Raw genomic sequence first — 23,306 nt, 5'->3', positions numbered from 1 at the left:
TCCTGATGTGTCTATGCCTGCTCTGTTTTTTTGCGCAGGCTGTGCACACATCATTAGTCTCTCATTCATTTGTCACTTGATAATTCCTAGAATTTCACGGCGGCATCCCCTTTGTGGCTGTAATGCACCCTAAAAAAAATCCATGCCTTTGTTGTGCCTTTCTCCCTGAGTGCTGTGTGCTCTGTGTGCTCTCCATCACATGATCAGATCTTTCTCACAGGCTACAAGTGAAGACGGACACATCGGGCACGCAACTACGTGTGTCCTTATCCAATTCCGAGGTGCATATTGGAAAAATTGTCCACATTCACTTTTCGTCAGCCAACAAGATGAGTAGGCCTAACGAAAAGCAAAAGCACTAGTCTATGTCAATCTACTATCCCCCATAGTACAAAAGTGGACCTATTCTGTGCGAGAAATAAATATTCCAAACAGTCTGGGACAGTTGTGGGATGCAATAGATCCCAAATTAATAGAACCACTAGAATCAAAAACATTTTTTTACGCAATGTGGCTGACACAACAGATCAGAACATTTAGCTTAAAAATTTATATAAATATCAGGCTATTTCTTCACATTATAAGCCCAGCAATGCTCACATGGTAGCAGGCTATAAGTGCAAATGTTCCATTAGCTTGAAAACACCATTATCAAAAGTGATGGCAAATGTGATTATGAACGTATTGCTTTTATTATAAAAGTGCATTTTTATTATCTTCCCCAACCTTGAAACTCACTCGTTGCTTATGTATGCCAGGTGGACTCTAAACCTCTTGTAAAATGAATTAATGTGCTTAATTTTAAGATGCTTTTTTGCCACTTTAGTTGTGATACAAACCTTATCAAAACATATAGGTCTATGAGCAAGGCAACATGTGGTGTGCAACTATTATTTGGAAAAAGTCGCAAAAAATGGATTTCTTATGCTGGGTATCATTCACAAGTGGTAATAAACTGAGCAAAAAAAGAAACGTCCTCTCACTGTCAACTGCGTTTATTTTCAGCAAACTTAATGTGTAAATATTTGTAGGAACATAAGATTCAACAACGGAGACATAAACTGAACAAATGCATGTGAAACAGTGTTTAAACCCTTTACAATGAAGATCTGTGAAGTTATTTAGATTTTTACGAATTATCTTTGAAAGACAGAGTCCTGAAAAAGGGACATTTCTTTTTTTGTGTTGAGTTTATATCATTCACAAGTGATAGGCTAATATTGTCACCCATCAGACTATTCTTGATTTAATCTTGTCTTTACATATACTAAATAATATATGTGTGCCGTTTTGATTTAGAATGGACCATTATCATGCACCTGTCTTGAAATGGGCAGCAGGAAAAAATCCATTTCATCTATGCACTTAAAAAGCGGATGGAGGACGCTTTTCCCGTCATTCATTTACCTGTCAGCCCGGTAGGCTATACTCCTGTTGTAAATATAAGCAATCAGCTTAAAATTAGGAAAGTTGAGAAATAAATATAGAATGCTTAGCCTATAGAAAGCTGATGGGATCCTCCTCTTTTTAGTAGAGGCCATCACTCTGTTTTCTCACGCAATTGCATAGCCTATAGAAATGTTCCGCAACATGAACTCATGGGCTCTCATGAAATGTTTGATGAGACTTTTTGATTACATTTGCATTGATGTCAGAGTTATTAGAGGGACAATAGAGTGCTGAGTACCAGGCAGTTAGCAAGTTTGGTAGGCTACCAATGACCATGAGCAGCATCAGTACTTGGAGAAGCCTAGTTACCGTGACTGGAATTTGACTGCCTTCATGACTCGTGGCCGCAGGTGTGGCGGTAATATGGTCACATCAACAGTCCTATTCAAGACACTTGATATTCACTCTCTCATACACTCACACACATTTGTGCTTTGGCTGTGTCTTAAGTTAACCCCTTGCTGCCCATCTAATTAGCCTTCTGCCCACAGTGTTTGTGTCTGAGTTTCAAGTTTTATTGTCATGTGCACAAGTATAGTGAAATGCCTTTATTTCGGGCTCTTTTCCAACAATGCAGTAATCAATATCAGTAGTCAACATATTATACTGTAAAGTGTGTGTCTGTGCATGTGTGAGAGAGACCTGGTTTGATGAGCCCTGCAGCAGAAGGTCACACAGTCAGAGTGACTCTAAAGCATGAGTCCTGTCTGTCTCCTGCTCTCGCTCTGCCCCCCCCCCCCGCCCCAATTCAATTTCAATTCAAAGGGCTTTATGGGCATGGGAAACATATATTTACGTTGCCAAAGCAAGTGAACTAGATAATTAACCAAAGTGAAATAAACAATCAACAGCAAACATTACTCACAAGTTTCAGAAGAACTGTAGCTCAGTTGGTAGAGCATGGTGCTTGTAACGTCAGGGTAGTGGGTTCGATTCCCGGGACCACCCATCGTAGAATGTATGCACACATGACTGTAAGTCATAAAAGCGTCTGCTAAAATGGCATATATTAAGAATAGACACATTTCAAATGTCATTATGTCAATATACATTGTTGTAACGATGTGCAAATAGTTAAAGTACAAAAGGGAAAATAAATAAACAAAAATCTCTCTATCCCTACACCCACTCTCCCCATATCTCCCCCTCTCTTTATTTCTCTCTCCCCCCTCTCTTTTTCCCTCTCCTCTAACACTCTCTCCATCAGTTCATCATCCTCTGTGACTGTCTGGCAGTAGGAAGGCCTTTCACTTTACAAACTCCTAATTGAGCTCCACTGTTATGTTTAAAGCTCATACCCCTGACCTCCCTATTGAGCGATATTGCCTTACGTAATCATGGCATATTATTATTTTTTAATCTAAAGGGATCTGGGTTTGAACACTGCACATTTATGTTCAGCTTAGAGAGACAACCTGTGACATTATCTTATGTAATGTCTGTTTCAGTTGGTATACACTACAGACTCTAAATGTGTCCCGAAGTGCACCTTATTTCCTATTTAGTGCACTACTTTTGAACAGGGTCCGTAGGGCACTGTGTAGGGAATAGGGTGCTGTTTGGGATGCCCCCCTTTAAAAAAAACAACATTTATTTAACCTTTATTTAACTAGGCAAGTCAGTTTAAAAACAAATTCTTATTTACAATGACAGCCTATCCCAAATTCCCCTAACCCGGACAACGCTGGGCCAATTGTGGGACTCCCAATAACAGCCTGTAATCAAACCAGGGTCTGTAGTGATGCCTCTAGTACTGAGATGCAGTTCCATAGACCGCTGTGCCTCTCGAGAGCCCTCTAAATGCACTGATTTAGCAGTTGGATTATAGAGCAGAAAATGTTGCGTTAGGAGGCCCCGTTATGGATCGACTATAACTACACCGGAAGGATACGCCGACATTTAACACTCATCATAGACCAAAACAATGTTGTGATTGGGTAACTGATGCTTATGTGTAGGCTGGTAGAGTTCCAATGGGAGATGCATCATATCATATCTCATTCTTTAAACAAAAACACCCTCCGGTACTAGCTACCATTGTATTATTTTAACAAAGAACATACTAGCTAGTAAAGCCCTTGTTATGTGTGCAGCTTGGCACTTGCAGTTAGAACTTTTGTTGTGTGGGCATGTTTCCGCTCTGGAAGCACAGTTCATTTTTATTATCATCTTCCCACAGAGCATCCCTAACCGTGTGACATTCCTTCCCTGTCAAGGACTCTTCTGAGTGGGGACAAGTTCCCCCTATTCTCCCAGGCCCCCCCAAGGCTCCTGCTCGGGAGAGTATGGGAGGAACAGTACAGTACATTGCTGTAGGCTAATTGGTTTCCTTAGCATAATCGGCTCATCTCCATGGAGACGGTGGCTAACTAGTGCTCTACGATAGCTCTGTGGTGAGCAGGGCTGGAGGAGGGAGCAGGCCGTTTTCAGAACTGTCGTGTGGAAAAGTACTTTGGGGAGCGATGAAGTAGTGGTTTACTGTGGCGCTGTGTGCATCCCTGGCTACGCCCTGAGAGAAGAGTAGCTTTCCATACCCAAATGCTCCAGTGAGATGTTCCAGTTCTTTAAATGAGTTAGCCTGCTAAAAACACATGTTATGACAGTAACGCCTCTGGTTTTGTGGTATCTAGAATTGTGTAGCTACACGGTATGTGAATCACGACCGCTCAGTCTTGTCAATTAGCATAGCAGAAGATTTCCCCCTCGCACGGGAATGCACTGAATGTAGGCCCCAACTGCTGAAACACAAATGACTCAATAAGGTGTAGTGAAATCCCAGCTAACACAGAATGTTCCTGCGACTTTCCCTTATACGGATATTCTCTGTAACTTCTTTTTTTTGTATTTTTTTTGACATATAACGCTGCCACAATGTTCTGGGAACCAACATTTGTTAGCTGGGATATATGTGCCTGTCTGACAACCTGTGATCTGTTCTGTCTGGGACAATTGTATAATAACAATTGTAAATGTCAAACAGGTGGTGGTGTTAAATGCTGTGAAAAGGAGAGATTGTGGTGAAATGTTATATGTCTTATGAAACTGCTGAGCTCATTTGCCCTTTTCACCTGCCTGCCTCCTATTTCTTTCTCTCCCTTCTACCATCGCTCTCTTTCTCTCCATCACTTTCTCCGCCTCTCTCTCTCTTTCTCTCTGGTCTCTGTGGCCTTGACAGCTCAGATACTCAGAGAGCCAGATGTGTTAGTTTTGAATCTGATCCCAGGTAAAAATCTGCTAGAAAACCGACTACTCCAGTATTTGGCTTTGTGGTATAGATGAGTAGGGACTCGAGGGAGTTGGGGCCTCACTAACCCTAGGGTGGGTTAAACATATGCTGTGTGTCAGACTTCACACACTGACACTGGCCAACTAAGACGTCAGCCCCCGACACTTGTAATGGGTGCAGTGAAGTAGCTGTAAGCACCAGACCTGGGTTCAGTAGCATTTGTCTTCTTTCAAATACTGTATCTGCGCTGGATTGAGCTTGCCTGGCATAATGGAACCAAAGGAATAGTCCCGAGTGCAAACCCCACCACGATAACATTCCAGGTAGACGATCAAATGCTCAAAGTATTTTTGTAAAGATTTCAAATACCATTTGAACCCAGGTCTGGTCAAACTTCACTGAGACTTCCCAACTAAGACGTCAGTCCCAACGCTTAGTTCAATGAGGCTGTAAATGTTAAGATCCTGTCAGGTTTTGGCTCTTATAGTCTATGGCATCAGTGAGACAATAGGGCAGCCAGAGGTGGAAGTGAGAGCTTGGCTATGTCCCAAATGACACCCTATTCTCTATCTAGTGCATTCCTCCTTACTGATGGGCCCTTGTCAAAAGTAGCGCACTACATAGAGAATAGGATGCCGTTTGGGACGAAACCCTTGTGGTATTGGGTAATGGAACATGGCTCCCTCTGCTCAGAGCTCTGACTAGACTATGTTGACCCCACACCAGGGTAATGTTCAGTAGGCAAACACTGTGGAATGTTCCAGATAGAAATGACATAAATAGAGCTGCCGTGATTCCTTATTGTACGTGTTAGAGGCATGTTTATTCTAAATAATGTATTTTCTATCTGAACGTTCCCTACTGTTGTGCCCTGCTGAATGCTGACCAGTACATGTACGAGTACAGTATAGCTGTGTGACACAATGTTTTTCAGGTTGAGGTAACTTCCTGTGAGCAAGTCGTGTAAGCTGTTTCTCCAACGGTTGTCTTGTCTTTGAATTTTTCTGCTTTTTTTCAACGTTCTATTTTGCTACAGACCTGTTTCCTCTTCTCTAGACAAACGCCTACTTCCTCCTTCTGTTAACCTCTCTCTCTTTTGCTTTTTTCTGTCTCTGTGCCCAAGGAGAGGCACTTTGAAGTTCAGTTTAAAACCCTTGCTCTTGTGACTGCTGAACATTGTAGGACGCTTATTGTATTTGTGGCTAGCTAGTGTTAGTGGGGATTTTGTTTAGTTTTGTTTTGTTGTGGATCTGAAACAAGACTTATTGGAGAGTGGACCCGCGGGTTGAACTCGCTACCTGCTTGTCGTCAAGGTTTCCGGGTGAGTCCCTGGTCTTCTCTTCTTGTTGTGTACTCACTACTCAGGCTGGAGTAGGGTGCGTTGGGCAGAAGGGTAGGGCCCTCATTTTAGGGCCGCTCTCCTCTGCCCTCCCCACCCCCTGTGCCCTCTAACCCCCCTGGGCACTGACCCTATTCAGACTACAGTATTATAATTATTATAAATCACGATACCAGGACAGTCATTTTGAGTGTACTACCCATGAGTTTACCAGTTTGGTTTCCCCTGACAGGTCAGCTATAAATTGATTGTTTAGACAACTACATAACAGACAGAAATCTAAATAAAAGCATTGGCTGTGCAGCTCATTAGATATGGATTTGGCTGTTATAGTTGTTTAGTCACACCTCTGGATTGACGCAAACGTTTTCTATGACTCATTTATTTTATTCAGGATAGTGACAATGAAATGTATATTGTTGCTGACTCACTTTGTTATTGGTGAACCCCTTTTGGTTTCACTGCCTGGGTTCACTGTTTTCATTTTACTACACCCCATACCTGTCCAAATGGCACCCTAATCCCTACCAAATGGCACCCTATTCCCTACCAAATTACTGTCCCCTCGGCAGGCGTGTTGTGTGCCTCGGCTGAGTTAATACAGTGCTGTTAATTGCTGTGAGAGCTGTTGTCGGCCCTTTGGCACAGACTACTGACAGGATATCCTGCTTGCTGCACTAGAAACAAGGGCATGTTTGTGAAACAAAACGGCCTGTTGAGAAAGAGACAGTTACTAGTAACAACCTGCTGTAGTAGTAGTAGTAGTAGTAGTAGTAGTCTGCTGAGACAGTAGTAGTAGTAGTCTGCTGAGACAGTAGTAGTAGTAGTCTGCTGAGACAGTAGTAGTAGTAGTCTGCTGAGACAGTAGTAGTAGTAGTCTGCTGAGACAGTAGTAGTAGTAGTCTGCTGAGACAGTAGTAGTAGTAGAGTAGTAGTCTGCTGAGACAGTAGTAGTAGTAGTCTGCTGAGACAGTAGTAGTAGTAGTCTGCTGAGACCGTAGTAGTAGTAGTAGTAACCTGCTGAGACAGTCAGTCAGTAGTAGTACTGTAGTAACCTGCTGAGACAGTCAGTCAGTAGTAGTACTGCTGAGACAGTAGTAGCCTGCTGATACAGTTAGTAGGCTGAGACAGTCAGTACTGTAGTAACCTGCTGAGACAGTCAGTCAGTAGTAGTACTGTAGTAGCCTGCTGAGACAGTCAGTCAGTAGTAGTACTGTAGTAGCCTGCTGATACAGTTAGTAGGAGTAGTACTGTAGTAGCCTGCTTTGACAGTTAGTAGGAGTAGTACTGTAGTAGCCTGCTGAGACAGTTAGTAGGAGTAGTACTGTAGTAGCCTGCTGAGACAGTTAGTAGGAGTAGTACTGTAGTAGCCTGCTGAGACAGTTAGTAGGAGTAGTACTGTAGTAGCCTGCTGATACAGTTAGTAGGAGTAGTACTGTAGTAGCCTGCTGAGACAGTTAGTAGGAGTAGTACTGTAGTAGCCTGCTGAGACAGTTAGTAGGAGTAGTACTGTAGTAGCCTGCTGAGACAGTTAGTAGGAGTAGTACTGTAGTAGCCTGCTGAGACAGTTAGTAGGAGTAGTACTGTAGTAGCCTGCTGAGAAAGAGACAGCCAGTAGTAGTACTGTAGTAACCTGATTACACAGTCAGTAGTAGTAGTACTGTAGTAGCCTGCTGAAACAGACTAGTAGTAGTACTGTAGTAACCTGATTAGACAGTCAGTAGTAGTATTGTAGTAGCCTGCTGAGACACAGGTGGTAGTAGTAACCTGTTGAGACAGTCAGTAGTAGTACTGTAGTAGCCTGCTGAGACACAGGTGGTAGTAGTAACCTGTTGAGACAGTCAGTAGTAGTACTGTAGTAGCCTGCTGAGACAGAGACAGTTAGTAGTAGCCTGCTGAGACAGACAGTAGTAGTGTAGTAGCCTGCTGAGACAATGACAGGCAGTAGGAATAGTACTGTAGTAGCCTGCTTAGACAGTAGTAGTAGTAGTACTGTAGTTAGACAGTAGTAGTGTAGTATCCTACTTAGACAGTAATAGTAATAGTGTAGTATCCTGCTGAGACAGGTAGTAGTAGTGTAGTTGCCTGCTTAGACAGTCGTAGTAGTGTAGTTGCCTGCTTAGACAGTTAGTAGTAGTTTAGTAGCCTGCTGAGACACAGGTATTAGTAGTTAGTAGTAGTAGCATTGCTTGCTGTTTGGGGTTTTGGGCTGGGTTTCTGTACAACACTTTGACATCAGCTGAGGCAGAGTTCCTCTGTCCCTGTGTCTGTGTTCTTTTCCCCATCTTAATATTTTATTTTTATTGGGCATTCTGAGATATGGCTTTTTCTTTGCAACTCTGCCTAGAAGGCCAGCATCCTGGAGTCACCTATTCACTGTTGACATTGAGACTGGTGTTTTGTGGGTATTATTTAATGAAGCTGCCAGTTGAGGACTTGTGAGGTGTCTGTTTCTCAAACTAGACTCTCTAATGTACTTGTGCTCTTGCTCAGTTGTGCACTGGGGCCTCCTACTCCTCTTTCTATTCTGGTCAGAGCCAGTTTGCACTGTTCTGTGAAGGGAGTAGTACACATCATTGTACGAGATCTTCAGTTTCTTAGAGTGACGGGTTTCAGAGGAAAGTTATTTGTTTCTGGCCATTTTGAGCCTGTAATCGAACCCACAAATGCTGATGCTCCAGATACTGAACTAGTCTAAAGAAGGCCAGTTTTATTGCTTCTTAAATCAGGGCAACAGTTTTCAGGTGTGCTAACATAATTGCAAAAGGGTTATCTAATGATTAATTAGCCTTTTAAAATGATAAACTTTGATTAGCTAACACAACGTGCCATTGGAACACAGGAGTGATGGTTTCTGATAATGGGCCTCTGTACGCCTATGTAGATATTCCATTTAAAATCTGCAGTTTCCAGTTACAATAGTAATTTACAACATTAACAATGTCTACACTGTATTTCTGATCTATTTCATTTTAATGGACAATTTTTAAAAATTTTCTTTCAAAACAAGGACATTTCTAAGTGACCCTGTAAAGCTTGTCCTCCTCTTCTTAGGAGGAGTAGTAGGAATGATCGGAGGACCGATGCCTCAGCGTGGTACGTGTTCATGATGATCTTAAATAAACTCAGAACACTAAAACAAAAGTAACGAGAATGACACGAAACAGTCCTGTCTGGTGACCACAAAGACAGAAAGACACAAAGACAGAAAACAATCACCCACGAAACACAGGTGGGAAAAGGCTACCTAAGTATGATTCTCAATCAGAGACAAGTAACGACACCTGCCTCTGATTGAGAACCATACCAGGCCAAACGCAAAACACAGCATAGAAAAACGAACATAGACAGCATACCTCAACTCACGCCCTGACCAACCTAAAGCAAAGACATAACAAAATAAGGTCAGAACGTGACAGACCCCAAACTTTTGAACGGTAGTGTACATATGAGATGAGTAATCCGAAATATGTAAACCTTCTTAAAGTGGCATCATTAAAGTGTCTAGTTCCATTTATTAAATTGGCCAATGATATCAAGTCTGTAGGTAGGCAGCCACCTCTCTGTGCTAGTGATGGCTGTTTAATAGTCTGATGGCCTTGAGATTGAAAAACAGCTTCTATCTCTGTCCCAGCTTTGATGCACCTGTACTGACCTTGCCTTCTGGATGATAGAGTGGTGAACAGGTAGTGGTTTGGGTGGTTGTTGTCCTTGATGATCTTTTTTGCCTTCCTGTGACATCAGGTGTTGTAGGTGTCCTGAAGGGCAGGTAGTTTGCCCCCGGTGACGCGTTTTGCACACCACCCTATGGAGAGCCCTGTGGTTGTGGGTGGTGCAGTTGCCGTACCAGGCGGTGATAGGGTTTTAGGTGACAAGTCACATTTTTTCAGCCCCCTGAGCTTGAAGAGGCGCTGTTGCACCTTCTTCACCATACTGTCTGTGTGCGTGGACCATTTCAGTTTGTCGGTGATATGTGCACGGAGGAACATAACTTTCCACCTTCTCCACTGCTGTCCTGTTTGTGTGTGTGTGTGCCTGTCTGTCATTGCCAACTGTCTTTAGCAAACTGGGTGTGACTGAAAGAGATGCTCTTTGAGAGAGGGAATGAGTAATGTTTTATTAATTGATGATTTCTCCACATGATTTCTCACAATGATGTTCAACTTGTAATGTGCTGCCTGTCACTCACAACATGTCCTGTTCCCTTTTGTTGCAGCTCTGCCATGTTTCCCTCCAGTGCCCTCCTCTCTTTCTGTTTCTCTTCCTCCTTTCATTATTCATTGTTTTGTCTACCACCCAGGGGGAACTCTGATAGGGGTATGTGGGCACAGTTTCACAGGGCAAAGAGAATAAATCTAACTTTCAATGAGCTCTTACGAGGGATTTTCCTGTGGGTGCTTCTGTGTGAATTAAAACGACAGTACTTAGGCCAACTGTGTGTGTTTGTGTGAGACACTCCCTCATGGTGTAACCGGACACTGAAAGCATGGCTAGAGCGTGGCCGTGTGTGAACTGGCTTAAAGCAGGTGTTTCAGTGTGTCTCTTACGGTTTGTGATGGTGTCATAATTGTAGCGGGTGTTTCATCATGTGTGTGTCTCTGTGTCACTCCATCTCTCTGTGTGTGTTTCCGTCTCGTAGGTGATGATAACTCACTGTGCCTGTCTGTGTCACTCCATCTCTCTGTGGCCTTTGTTTCTTACACAGATAAAGGTTCCTGGCTCCTTTTAAGCTGTCTGTAGCACGGTGACACACCCTGGCCCCTTGGTGAGCCACAGCCCTTTGTGGAGGTGTCAGATGGAGCGCTGGGGTTTAGGCTCTTTTGAAATCTATACAAGGTGTCAGCCCACAGTACCCCCAGCTGTTTAGGAAAGTCAAAGAGGTTTATACACTACTGTTCAAAAGTTTGGGGTCACTTAGAAATGTCCTTGTTTTTAGAAGAAAATCTGTTTTTTTTGTCCATTTAAAATCAAATTGATCAGAATTAGAGAACAGACATTTTTAATGTTGTAGCTGGAAACGGAAGATACATTTTTTTTTTTGAATATCTACATAGGTGTACAGGGACCCATTATCAGCAACCATCACTCCTGTGTTCCAATGGCACGTTGTGTTAGCTTATCCAAGTATATCATTTTAAAAGGCTAATTGAGCATTAGAAAACCCTTTTGAAATTATGTTAGCACAGCTGAAAACTGTTTAAAGAAGCAATAAAACTGGCCTTCTTTAGACTAGTTCAGTATCTGGAGCATCAGCATTTGTGGGTTCAATTACAGGCTCAAAATGGCCGGAAACAAAGAACTCACCAGTCTCAATGTCAACAGTGAAGAGGTGACTCCGGGATGCTGACCTTCTAGGCAGAGTTCCTCTGTCCAGTGTCTGTGTTCTTTTTCCCATCTTAATCTTTTATTGGCCAGTCTGAGATGTGGCTTTTTCTTTTCAACTCTGCCTAGATGGCTAGAAAATGTCCTCTGGTCTGATGAAGGAAAAATAGAACTGTTTGGCCATAATGGCCATTGTTGTGTTTGGAGGAAAAAGGGGGAGGCTTGCAAGCCGAAGAACACCATCCCAACCGTAAAGAACAGGGGTGGCAGCATCATGTTGTGGAGGTGCTTTGCTGCAGGAGGGACTGGTGCATGTCACAAAATAGATGGCATCATGAGGGAGGAAAATTATGTGGATATATTGAAGCAACATCTCAAGATGTTCCCGTCAGGAAGTTAAAGCTTGGTCACAAATGGGTCTTCCAAATGGACAATGAGTCACGCCCTGACCTTTGAGATCCTTTTTATTCTCTATTTTGGTTAGGTCATGGTGTGACTATGGTGGGCAATCTAGTTTTCCATTTTCTTTGTTTGGCCTGGTATGGTTCCCAATCAGAGGCAGCTGTCTATCGTTGTCTCTGATTGTGGATCATACTTAGGCAGCCTTTTCCCCACCTTAGTTTGTGGGATCTAGTGGTCCTTCTTCTGTGGCTCAGTTGGTAGAGCATGGCGCTTGTAACGCCAGGGTAGTGGGTTCGATTCCCGGGACCACCCATACGTAGAATGTATGCACACATGACTGTAAGTCGCTTTGGATAAAAGCATCAGCTAAATGGCATATATTATTATTATTATATCATATATTATCTTGTTTTTGGTACTGTCCTATTTAGCCCTACTAGACGTTATGTTTCATTTTGTATTTGTTGTTTTTTTGGTGTTCATTTAATAAATTCAAATATTACGCCTACCACGCTGCACCTTGGTCTGATTCCCTTCCATCGACGAACGTAACACAATGACCCCAAGCATACTTCCAAAGTTGTGTCAAAATGGCTTAAGGACAACAAAGTCAAGGTATTGGAGTGGCCAGCACAAAGCCCTGAACTCAATCCCATAGAAAATTTGTGGACAGAACTGAAAAAGTGTGTGCGAGCAAGGAGGCCTACAAATATTAATTATAGTGTATAAAGCCCTTTCCCAGCAATGCAGAGTTAAAAACTAAGACAAGTTTAGTGAAATAGTAACGCTATATACAAGGACTCCTGTACCGAGTCAAGTGCAGGGGTATGAGGTAGTCGATGGGTTGCAGGGGTGAAAAGTAGATGGGAGGTCCCGTACCGAGAATAAATCACGTGTGCATGTCCAACCCAAACTATATCGGCATAACAGGCCTGGCCCTGGACGTTCTGCCGCCCAAAGGCAAACAGGCCCTGGACGTTCTGCCGCCCAAAGGCAAACAGGCCCTGGACGTTCTGCCGCCCAAAGGCAAACAGGCCCTGGACGTTCTGCCGCCCAAAGGTAAACAGGCCCTGGACGTTCTGCCGCCCAAAGGCAAACAGGCCCTGGACGTTCTGCCGCCCAAAGGCAAACAGGCCCTGGACGTTCTGCCGCCCAAAGGCAAACAGGCCCTGGACGTTCTGCCGCCCAAAGGCAAACAGGCCCTGGACGTTCTGCCGCCCAAAGGCAAACAGGCCCTGGACGTTCTGCCGCCCAAAGGCAAACAGGCCCTGGACGTTCTGCCGCCCAAACAAACAGGCCCTGGACGTTCTGCCGCCCAAAGGCAAACAGGCCCTGGACGTTCTGCCGCCCAAAGGCAAACAGGCCCTGGACGTTCTGCCGCCCAAAGGCAAACAGGCCCTGGAAAGGCAAACAGGCCCTGGACTTCTGCCGCCCAAAGGCAAACAGGCCCTGGACGTTCTGCCGCCCAAAGGCAAACAGGCCCTGGACGTTCTGCCGCCCAAAGGCAAACAGGCCCTGGACGTTCTGCCGCCCAAAGGCAAACAGGCCCTGGACGTTCTGCCGCCCAAAGGAAAAAAGAAATCTTCGCTAATAGTTGGCAGATCAGAACATAGTAGCAACCCAATCCACATGCCTATGCTACAAATTAAACAATTACTAGCACATCTGGCAGGGCGCTGAAATGTTGTGTGATTTTTAACAGAATGTTCGAAAAAGTAGGGGGTAGGAGTAACAGGTTAAAATCACCAATGTCTCTATGAATTGTATTTTCTTTTTCTTTGTGCAATGATTGATTGGAGAAAAACTCCTTGCAATCGAGAAAATATCGCTCTGAAAAAGTCTCAAGAAAGGTGGATAATGAAAATGGAAGTTTCAGGGAAGAAAACACAGAGAAATAGGCATATTTCTCCAATGCCAAACCAGAGTGTCTTGTTTGCAAATAATTAATTATTAGACATCCTTATGAATCTTAGCATGGCACTTTCAGAAGTTGCCCTTCCACCCTGACAGAGGTTTGACTGATGAAGAAAAATGTAAGCTTCAACTGCTGGTTTCCCTAAAAGCTGCTTGGTTTTAACCATATTCTCTTTTCAGAAAATGAAAAGCTTAAATAATAGGGACAGAATAAAATGTTCTTTTTTTTGTGTCCTCCAATATCGAAGGCCGCAGCTCAGCTTTAGATTGTCATAGAGGAATCAATACATCTCCATATGCTGGTTTCTAGCACAAGGAATCGTCGAGTTAAGCATTATTTTAGAACGCTTGGTATCATCTGGATACGTGTTGTGTACAATTTCAAAATATAAAGCAAACAATAGATATAGTTTTTTCCCTTTTCTTTCACAACGAATATGGCATATCCTCACTCAATTTGAGCTCTGGTTTTAACAGAACAGACCAAGTCCTTCCCAAACACTGAGGTTTTTATGGCGTGCATGGTGACCGTATTGGAGGATTTGGATATACTGACAAATCTATAGCATGTCAAACAGGTAGGCCTACATCCATTTTTTTAGTAGGAGGAAATGGGCAACAACAAAGCCCTCTTGTTGGTAGTGAAGTCAAATTTAAAATGTTCTGTCTTGCCTCTTGATCCCTCACTCGACACTCCAGCCGATCTTTTTCCTCGCTCTCTCTCTCGTTCTCTCCCTTCCATCTCCTCCCAGAACTCTCCTCCCTCTTCCTCTCCCCTTCCTTCCTCTCTGCAGAGGACAAGACCTCTTATGTTACCTCATAAATAATTGAGCAGAAACCTGGCGCGTTCCCTCTTCCTTCTCGTCCCCTCTTTACCAACTCCTGTATTGATACGTTGTTCCAGTTGTGTACTTTTTGATTTTCAGGACCTTGGGGTGATTTATTTTTTCTTGTTGTTGTAAAGTCACTCTTTCCGTGTCTGAAATAATCCAGTGGATTAATGTCACTTTAGTGGTGTGACCTTCTCGCTGCACGTGTCACTCTGATTTACCACAGGTGATGGTGCCAGTGGGCGTTTTGTCAGATTATAGTCTGACCCAGTTCCACATCCTCATCCATCATACCAAATCAATGATTATTATTAAGGTTATGGCTACAGCCCAAATGGCACCCTATTCCCTATGTAGTGCACTTTTGACCAGAGGCCTATTAGTGTGGTGTCCCTATGGGTCTTGGTCCAAAATGGTGGTGCACTATATTGGGTAAAGGGTGCCATTCGGGTTGCACGTTCCATCAGGATTATTGCCAGTCAGTCAGTGTGCTTTGCTACTGTCCTTAGAAGGTCCATTCACCCTGATAAACAATGATTTGATGTCTAGCCAGCTCGTTATGTTATGCAGTACATTACTTTAATGAAACCAAGTGAAGGACTGGACATTTGTGTGAGAGGGAATGGATCTGATCCTACAGAGCTTTATTGGTTTAGAGACAGTACAGCTGCACCGTTTCAATCCCTAATGTTTTAAATAAAGATGGGGAGGAACAGAGAGAGAAAGAGTGTTGCTTGGCTACCCAGACTCCTTGCTATGGGTTGGGCCAGAGCCAGAACACATGGGTAAAGCCACGGTTTGAAAATTCGTCATGGGCTTCGATGACGATTGGTTAGAGACGTTCCAATCGCTATTGACTTTGTTTTGAACAACCCCCTCGTCACCTCAAACGACTTCAATGACGTCAGTCTCAGACTGAAGCATGTAGCGAGAGCAGAGGAAACAATTCAGTGTGAGTCGTCAGGGTAGGATGAGAGAGCAGGACACCTAAAGAGGAGGCAAAGACTGAAATAGGAGCAGAGAGATGGCATGAGGAACAGGGGCATGGGGAGAAGGAAAGAGAGACACTTATGTCTTATTAGCTCCTCTGGCAGAACTGTGTTGTACAGGTCCACATATTCCTGAGGGTATCAACTACAGCTGCTTGCTCAATAACAAAACTACAATTTGCATTGTGAAGTGGATAAAATATGAGGCAGAGATACGTGAGGCAAAGATGTGTGCCTCCCGGGTATGAGACACACACACACACACACACACAGAGTAAATCTTGATTGGCATATCTGCTGTGTATCCCAGTGCAGTCTTGATGCCTATAAATGAACCCAGAGCAGAATGACAGTGTTCCTGGCAGCCCTGACTGCCCCTCTCCTCAACCCATCCCCTCCACTAGATTTACTGTATACTGCTTCTCTCTGTGATGAGTGCATCACAAATGGCACCCTATTTCCTATGTAGTGCACTACTTTTGACCAGAGATATATAGGGAATAGGGTGCAATTGGGACACAGCCAAAGTCTCAAGTGTCTGACAGAGCTCCTGTTGTAAGGGGAAAGGAAGGAAGATGGGTGCACTGAGCTTTCTGAGGTTGACTGTGACACTTCCACTGTTGCTGCTCCTGTGTTGAAAGACCATGACAGATCTGATTGACAGGCTGAACTTGTTGACAGGATGAATTGATTTTTTCTTGAAAGGGTGTGTGTGTGTGTGTCTGCGCAATCATGCTCCTCTGCTCACAGAATTGGCCAGCTTGTGCTCATCAAGACAATACTCCTGTGTTCTTTCTCGTGGTCTCTCTCTCTTTGCCACCCTCCGCTTTCCTAGAGCGGAGGACAAGAACACAATTTTCTCTGAATGAGCATAAACAAGGGAGAGGCGTGAACGGAGAGAGTCAGTGATTTCGGTGAGGAGCCTGGTTTCATCAACACAGCCAGCTGCAGGTCAGGAAGGCCACAGACATGTAGGCCTGTGATGGTAAATTAATAACCGGGTAAAAATGACCGTGTAACTAACGGTTACAGATGAACACCATAGATAAAATATCCGGCAAAACTGTTTTAAATAAGCCTACATTAATTTTTGTGAAAAACACATTTCTGAACTTTTTTTTTCATGTAGATGAACTTGCCCTAATAGCAGGCGAACTGCGTGTCGAAATAGGATCCCTATGAATTTTTGTTTTGTTGCAAAAACAGTAACAGACTAGGTAGGCGTATATTTTTATTTAGAATATGCGATTGATCTTCTCCAACCTGGCATTTCTTAATTTGTAGATTCATATTTAGAAGTAATAACCTGAATAATAATAATAATCCTAATAATGCCATGATGATAATAATGGGTTTTATTAAGAAGTATATCCATGTTAACAAAGTGAACAAACAGAATTGTGGCCTCCCCTTTTTACACAGGGTCTTATAAGCCTAAGACAACAGTAACATACATTTTAACAAAATGGACATTTACAAAACCGAATGACAAAGAAAAAACAGAAACAAAGTGTAAATGCAGTAGTGAAATGGCATGTTTCTTTTGTCTGAAAGGTAAGTTGTCAATATGAAAATGTGACAATCCTCTCCAATCTGACATTTCTACATTTGCATACTAGACCAATATTTAGAGGTAATAATGAATTAAATAATAATTAAATGATACTGATAACAGTATAATGGTAGTAATTAAGTTGCAGAGAAAGGCTGTCTTTTTGAGTCACACACACACACACACACACACACACACACACACATACACACACACACACACACCAATGTTTACACCGAGAGTCCGCTATTTCCCTCAGATGTATTTGAATGGTGGAAAAAAGACTGGTGGTTCTTATGCATTTCGGTAAATTCAAATGACAACAAACAAAAGGTGACCGACTGCCTTTGTGACAACCTGGATGGAAGTAAAGATGCAGCTTGCTAGTGTCGACTGAAGCTATGGCTCCCATGGCAATGGGCCCTGAACAAGGGCTGTGCTTATTATGGGATGAGCTACACATTCACAGTACACCAGACCAGGCAGATGACATGACGACTATCTTTTTGGAATAAACTGCATGGGGGAGAGAGACGTAAGGTTGGAATAAACTGCATGGGGGAGAGAGACGTAAGGTTGGAATAAACTGCATGGGGGAGAGAGACGTAAGGTTGGAATAAACTGCATGGGGGAGAGAGACGTAAGGTTGGAATAAACTGCATGGGGGAGAGAGACGTAAGGTTGGAATAAACTGCATGGGGGAGAGAGACGTAAGGTTGGAATAAACTGCATGGGGGAGAGAGACGTAAGGTTGGAATAAACTGCATGGGGGAGAGAGACGTAAGGTTGGAATAAACTGCATGGGGGAGAGAGACGTAAGGTTGGAATAAACTGCATGGGGGAGAGAGACGTAAGGTTGGAATAAACTGCATGGGGCAGAGAGGGAGAGAGACTTACGGTTGGAATAAACTGCATGGGGGAGAGAGACGTAAGGTTGGAATAAACTGCATGGGGGAGAGAGGGAGAGACGTAAGGTTGGAATAAACTGCATGGGGGAGAGAGGGGGGAGAGACGTAAGGTTGAAATAAACTGCATGGGGGAGAGAGACTTAAGGTTGGAATAAACTGCATGGGGGAGAGGGGAGGTTGGAATAAACTGCATAAGGTTGGAATAAACTGCATGGGGAGAGAGACGTAAGGTTGGAATAAACTGCATGGGGGAGAGAGACGTAAGGTTGGAATAAACTGCATGGGGCAGAGGTTGGAATAAACTGCATGGGGACTTACGGTTGGAATAAACTGCATGGGGGAGAGAGACGTAAGGTTGGAATAAACTGCATGGGGAGAGAGGGAGAGAATAAACGCATGGGGAAGGTTGGAATAAACTGCATGGGGGAGAGAGGTTGGAATAAACTGCATGGGGGACGAGAGGGAGAGTTGGAATAAACTGCATGGGGGAGAGAGACGTAAGGTTGGAATAAACTGCATGGGGGAGAGAGGGAGAGAGACTTACGGTTGGAATAAACTGCATGGGGGAGAGAGGGAGAGACGTAAGGTTGGAATAAACTGCATGGGGGAGAGAGGGAGAGAGACGTAAGGTTGGAATAAACTGCATGGGGGAGAGAGACGTAAGGTTGGAATAAACTGCATGGGGGAGAGAGACGTAAGGTTGGAATAAACTGCATGGGGGAGAGGGAGAGAGGTTGGAATAAACTGCATGGGGGAGAGAGACGTAAGGTTGGAATAAACTGCATGGGGGAGAGAGGGAGAATAAACTGCATGGGGGGAGAGACGTAAGGTTGGAATAAACTGCATGGGGGAGAGAGGGACGTAAGGTTGGAATAAACTGCATGGGGGAGAGAGGGAGAGAGACGTAAGGTTGGAATAAACTGCATGGGGGAGAGAGACGTAAGGTTGGAATAAACTGCATGGGGGAGAGAGACGTAAGGTTGGAATAAACTGCATGGGGGAGAGAGACGTAAGGTTGGAATAAACTGCATGGGGGAGAGGGAGAGAGACGTAAGGTTGGAATAAACTGCATGGGGGAGAGAGACGTAAGGTTGGAATAAACTGCATGGGGGAGAGAGACGTAAGGTTGGAATAAACTGCATGGGGGAGAGAGACGTAAGGTTGGAATGAACTGCATGGGGGAGAGAGACGGTTGGAATAAACTGCATGGGGGAGAGAGACGTTTGGAATAAACTGCATGGGGGAGAGAGACGTGGGTTGGAATAAACTGCATGGAGGAGAGGTTGGAATAAACTGCATGGGGAAGGTTGGAATAAACTGCATGGGGGAGAGAGACGTAAGGTTGGAATAAACTGCATGGGGGAGAGAGACGTAAGGTTGGAATAAACTGCATGGGGGAGAGGGGGAGAGAGACGTAAGGTTGGAATAAACTGCATGGGGGAGAGAGACGTTGGAATAAACTGCATGGGGGAGAGAGGGAGAGAGACGTAAGGTTGGAATAAACTGCATGGGGGAGAGAGGGAGAGAGACGTAGGGAAGGTTTGAATAAACAGAGCGAGAGACGAAGGCTCCACACGTGTGCATCCCAAATGGCACCCTATTCCTATAGTACACTAATAGGGCCCTGGTCAAAAGTTCTATTCGCTATATAGTGCACTTCTTTTGACCAGAGCTCTAATAGGTCCTGGTTAAATGTAGTGCAGCTCATAGGGAATAGGGTGTTATTGATCCCTCCCATGGGGGACTGGGTCCATGTGGAAGAGGATTAAATATGTAAAGGGGCTTCTCCTTTAGGAGCGAAGATGATCCAGACTGAAATACTGAATAAATAACACAATGTTGCTTGGCTGGGTTTTGCATATCTACAGTGCTTGGTATACTGCCTGTGTCCCAAATGGGACCCCTATTTATTCCCTGTGTAGTGCACTACTTTTAACTAGAGCCCATAGGTTAGGGGGCAAAAGTGGTGCACTACCTAAGTTATAGGGTGTCATTTGGTACGTATTCTATATCTACAGTACTCCGTATACACTATTTCCATTTTGGATGGACATTTGGTGTCGTCATATGATGAAGTCCTCACTTGTGGTTTGAAATCAAATATTCCGTAGTCTGTGTCCAGTCTTCTCTGAGTGCAGATGGCAATTTAACCAGTCTTATCTGAGAAAGCCAGGGGGAATCAGACCATCTCTCCATCCATCTCTCTGCTAAACCTCTTTCTTTCTGCTTTCTCAGTAATACTCAGCGCTTTCATCCCTGGCCTGAGTCACACAGGATTACTGTTCACTGCCAGGTGTGTGTGTGTCTCAGAGAGAAAATGTGTGTGTCTGAGTGAGCATGAGTGTGCGCACACAAGTGTGCATGTGAGTTTTGTGCGTGTGAGTGTTTTGTGCGTGTGAGTGAGTTTTGTGCGTGTGAGTGAGTTTTGTGCGAGTGGTGTGTGTGTGAGAGAGTTGTGTGAGTTGTGGGTGTGAGTTGTGGGTGTGAGAGTTGTGAGAGTTGTGGGTGTGAGTTTTTGTGTGTGTGTGTGTGTGAGAATTGTGGGTGTGTGTGTCTGCTAATGCTCCTCAGGCCTGTAACACCTCTGATGCTGCCTGCCCTGTGTCACACCACTGCTCTTATCACCCAGAGCCAAGCACGACACACCCTGGCCCCTGGAGATGAGCTGCTGAGGTCAAGTTTAGTAGCATCACCACTGTGGAGGCCCACTCTGACTCTTTCTGTTATGCCGTGGTTTAATTTCTTGGGTATCGTACATACAGGCTATTGTGGACAAAGTTTTTTGCAGTGAAATGCTTGATGACAGTTTCTTTGTCAATCCATTTGTTTGTTTACAATTTGTCGGTACTATTTGTTGGTACAGTCTTATATGGTTGTGCCCAATTACTCCCTATATACACCCAGTGTACAAAACATTAGGAACACCTGCTCTTTCCATGACAGACTGACCAGGTGAATCCAGGTGAAAGCTATGATGCCTTATTGATGTCACTTGTTAAATCCACTTCAATCACTGTCAATGAAGGGGAAGAGACGAGTTAAAGACGTATTTTTAATCGTTGCGACAACTGAGACATGGATTGTGTTTGTCTGCCATTCAGAGGGTGAACGGACAAGACAAAATATTGAAGTGTCTTTGAACGGGGTATGGTAGTAGGTGTCAGGTGCACAGGTTTGTATCAAGAACTGCAATGCTGCTGGGTTTTTCATACTCAACAGTTTCCTGTGTTTATCAAGAATGGTCCACCAACCAAAGGATATCCAGCCAACATGACACAACTGTGGGAAGCATTTGAGTCAACATGGGCCAGCTTCCCTGCGGAACGCTTTCGACAGCTGTTAGCGTCCATGGCCTGATGAATTGAGGCTGTTCTGAGGACAAAAGGGGGTGCAACTCAATATTAGGAAGGTGTTCCTAATGTTTTCTACACTACTTTTGACCAGAGCTCTATGGTGCAATTTGGGATGCAGAACAAGCCAACTGCACTTTTGCTATTGCAATATTTGGCCTGATCTGGGATCTGTATAAGTGAGTGTAATGAATACACTTAAGGAAGCTGTGCCCTAGTCAGTGGTGTAAAGTACTTAAGTAGTACTTTATAGTATTTTGACTTAAGTCGTTTTTGGGGATATCTGTACTTTACTATTGATACTTTTACCTCACTACATTCCTAAATAAATTAATGTACTTTTTACTCCATACATTTTCTCTGACACCTGAAAGTACTTGTTACATGTTGAATGCTTAGCAGGACAAGGAAATGGTTTAATTGAAGAGACCGTCCCTGGTTATCCCCGTCTGCATCTATCTGGCAGACTCACTAAAAACAAAGGCTTTGTTTGTAAAATATGTGTTGGAGTGTCATTTAAATGACACTGGCCATCTGTAAAAAATATATATTAGTCATTCAATGTGTGCCGTCTGGTTTGCTTAATATACGGAGTGTAAAAATGATTTATACATTTCATTTGGATACTTAAGTGTATTTAAAACCAATACTTTTTTAGACTTTTACTCAAGTAGGATTTTACTGGGTAACTTTCACTTTTACGTGAGTCATTTTCTATTAAGGTATCTTTTACTTTCCATCATAACTCTCATGAATATTTCATCACTGACCTTGTGAACTTTTGAATATTGATGTCACTTGGTTTGAATATAGACTGTGTGAGTGTGCCTCTTCGTGCAGTGGGTTGGATTGCTACTGTATCGTAGTGCTGTGTCAGCAACACATTTAGAATTTAAGAGCAAATGGATAAATTCTAGTCTATTCTATTCTGTCCATTGAATAACGTGACCCCCCTCTGTCTGTTTCTCTCCCCTGCAGGTTTGGATGAGAGCTCCTCAGTGAGACAGTGAGAGGCACCTCCATACCCCTCCACCGCCATCATGCCACCGCCCTCCGACATCGTCAAGGTGGCCATTGAGTGGCCAGGGGCCTTCCCTAAGCTCATGGAGATAGACCAGGTCAGTGCCTGATCAAAAAGAGAGGTCCATTGCCCAATAGACTGCCTGTACTGCTTTCACACATTGTCTCACAACCAGTGGTGATATTCCTATGTGATGCTAGTCCTGTGACTGACTGATTAGTGCAGACACGAGTCTTGTTCAGAGCCTAGAGCAGCATTCCCCAACTGGCGGCCAGCCCGCAGGTGGTTTTATTTGGTCCCCCAAAGTTTTCTGAGTAAAACAATGACTATGAGGTTAAAGTGCAGATTGTCAGCTCTAATTTGAGGGTATTTTCATCCATATCAGGTGAACCGTTTAGAAATTACACCACTTTTTGCACATAGTCTCCCATTTTTACGGGACCAAAAGTATTGGGACATTCACTTATCTGCATTATAGTAGTAAAAATGCAGTATTTGATCCCATATTCATAACATGCAATGACTACATCAAGCTTGTGACTATACATTTGTTGGATGCATTTGCATTTCCCTCCCTCCCTCTCGATCTATCTATCTCCCTCCCTGTATCTCCCTCCCTGTATATCCCTCCCTGTATCTCCCTCCCTGTATCTCCCTCCCTGTATCTCCCTCCCTGTATCTCCCTCCCTGTATCTCCCTCCCTGTATCTCCCTCCCTGTATCTCCCTCCCTGTATCTCCCCTCCCTGTATCTCCCTCCCTGTATCTCCCTCCCTGTATCTCCCCTCCCTGTATCTCCCTCCCTGTATCTCCCTCCCTGTATCTCCCCTCCCTGTATCTCCCCTCCCTGTATCTCCCTCCCTGTATCTCCCTCCCTGTATCTCCCTCCCTGTATCTCCCTCCCTGTATCTCCCCTCCCTGTATCTCCCTCCCTGTATCTCCCTCCCTGTATCTCCCCTCCCTGTATCTCCCTCCCTGTATCTCCCTCCCTGTATCTCCCCTCCCT

The 23,306-nt window shown here is 44.0% G+C and overlaps 1 protein-coding gene across 4 annotated transcripts in view; it reads left to right on the top strand.

The window, feature by feature from the left end:
* elmo1 (engulfment and cell motility 1 (ced-12 homolog, C. elegans)) overlaps positions 1-23,306 on the top strand; it is a 192,756-nt gene that overhangs the window by 29,411 nt on the left and 140,039 nt on the right. For 2 of the 4 annotated variants that reach the window (XM_052472648.1, XM_052472645.1), the window contains exons 1-2: positions 5,768-5,996; positions 22,260-22,399. In XM_052472648.1, the coding sequence (XP_052328608.1) occupies positions 22,322-22,399 (78 nt within the window). In that variant the 5' untranslated portion in view covers positions 5,768-5,996; positions 22,260-22,321. Of the gene's footprint in view, positions 1-5,767; positions 5,997-22,259; positions 22,400-23,306 lie in introns of those variants that run through there. The other 2 variants (XM_052472646.1, XM_052472647.1) reach the window with 1 other exon arrangement.

Source organism: Oncorhynchus keta, chromosome 20, assembly GCF_023373465.1.
Source record: "Oncorhynchus keta strain PuntledgeMale-10-30-2019 chromosome 20, Oket_V2, whole genome shotgun sequence".
Classification (NCBI taxonomy): domain Eukaryota; kingdom Metazoa; phylum Chordata; class Actinopteri; order Salmoniformes; family Salmonidae; genus Oncorhynchus; species Oncorhynchus keta.
This window is presented reverse-complemented; position numbering and strand designations above follow the sequence as displayed.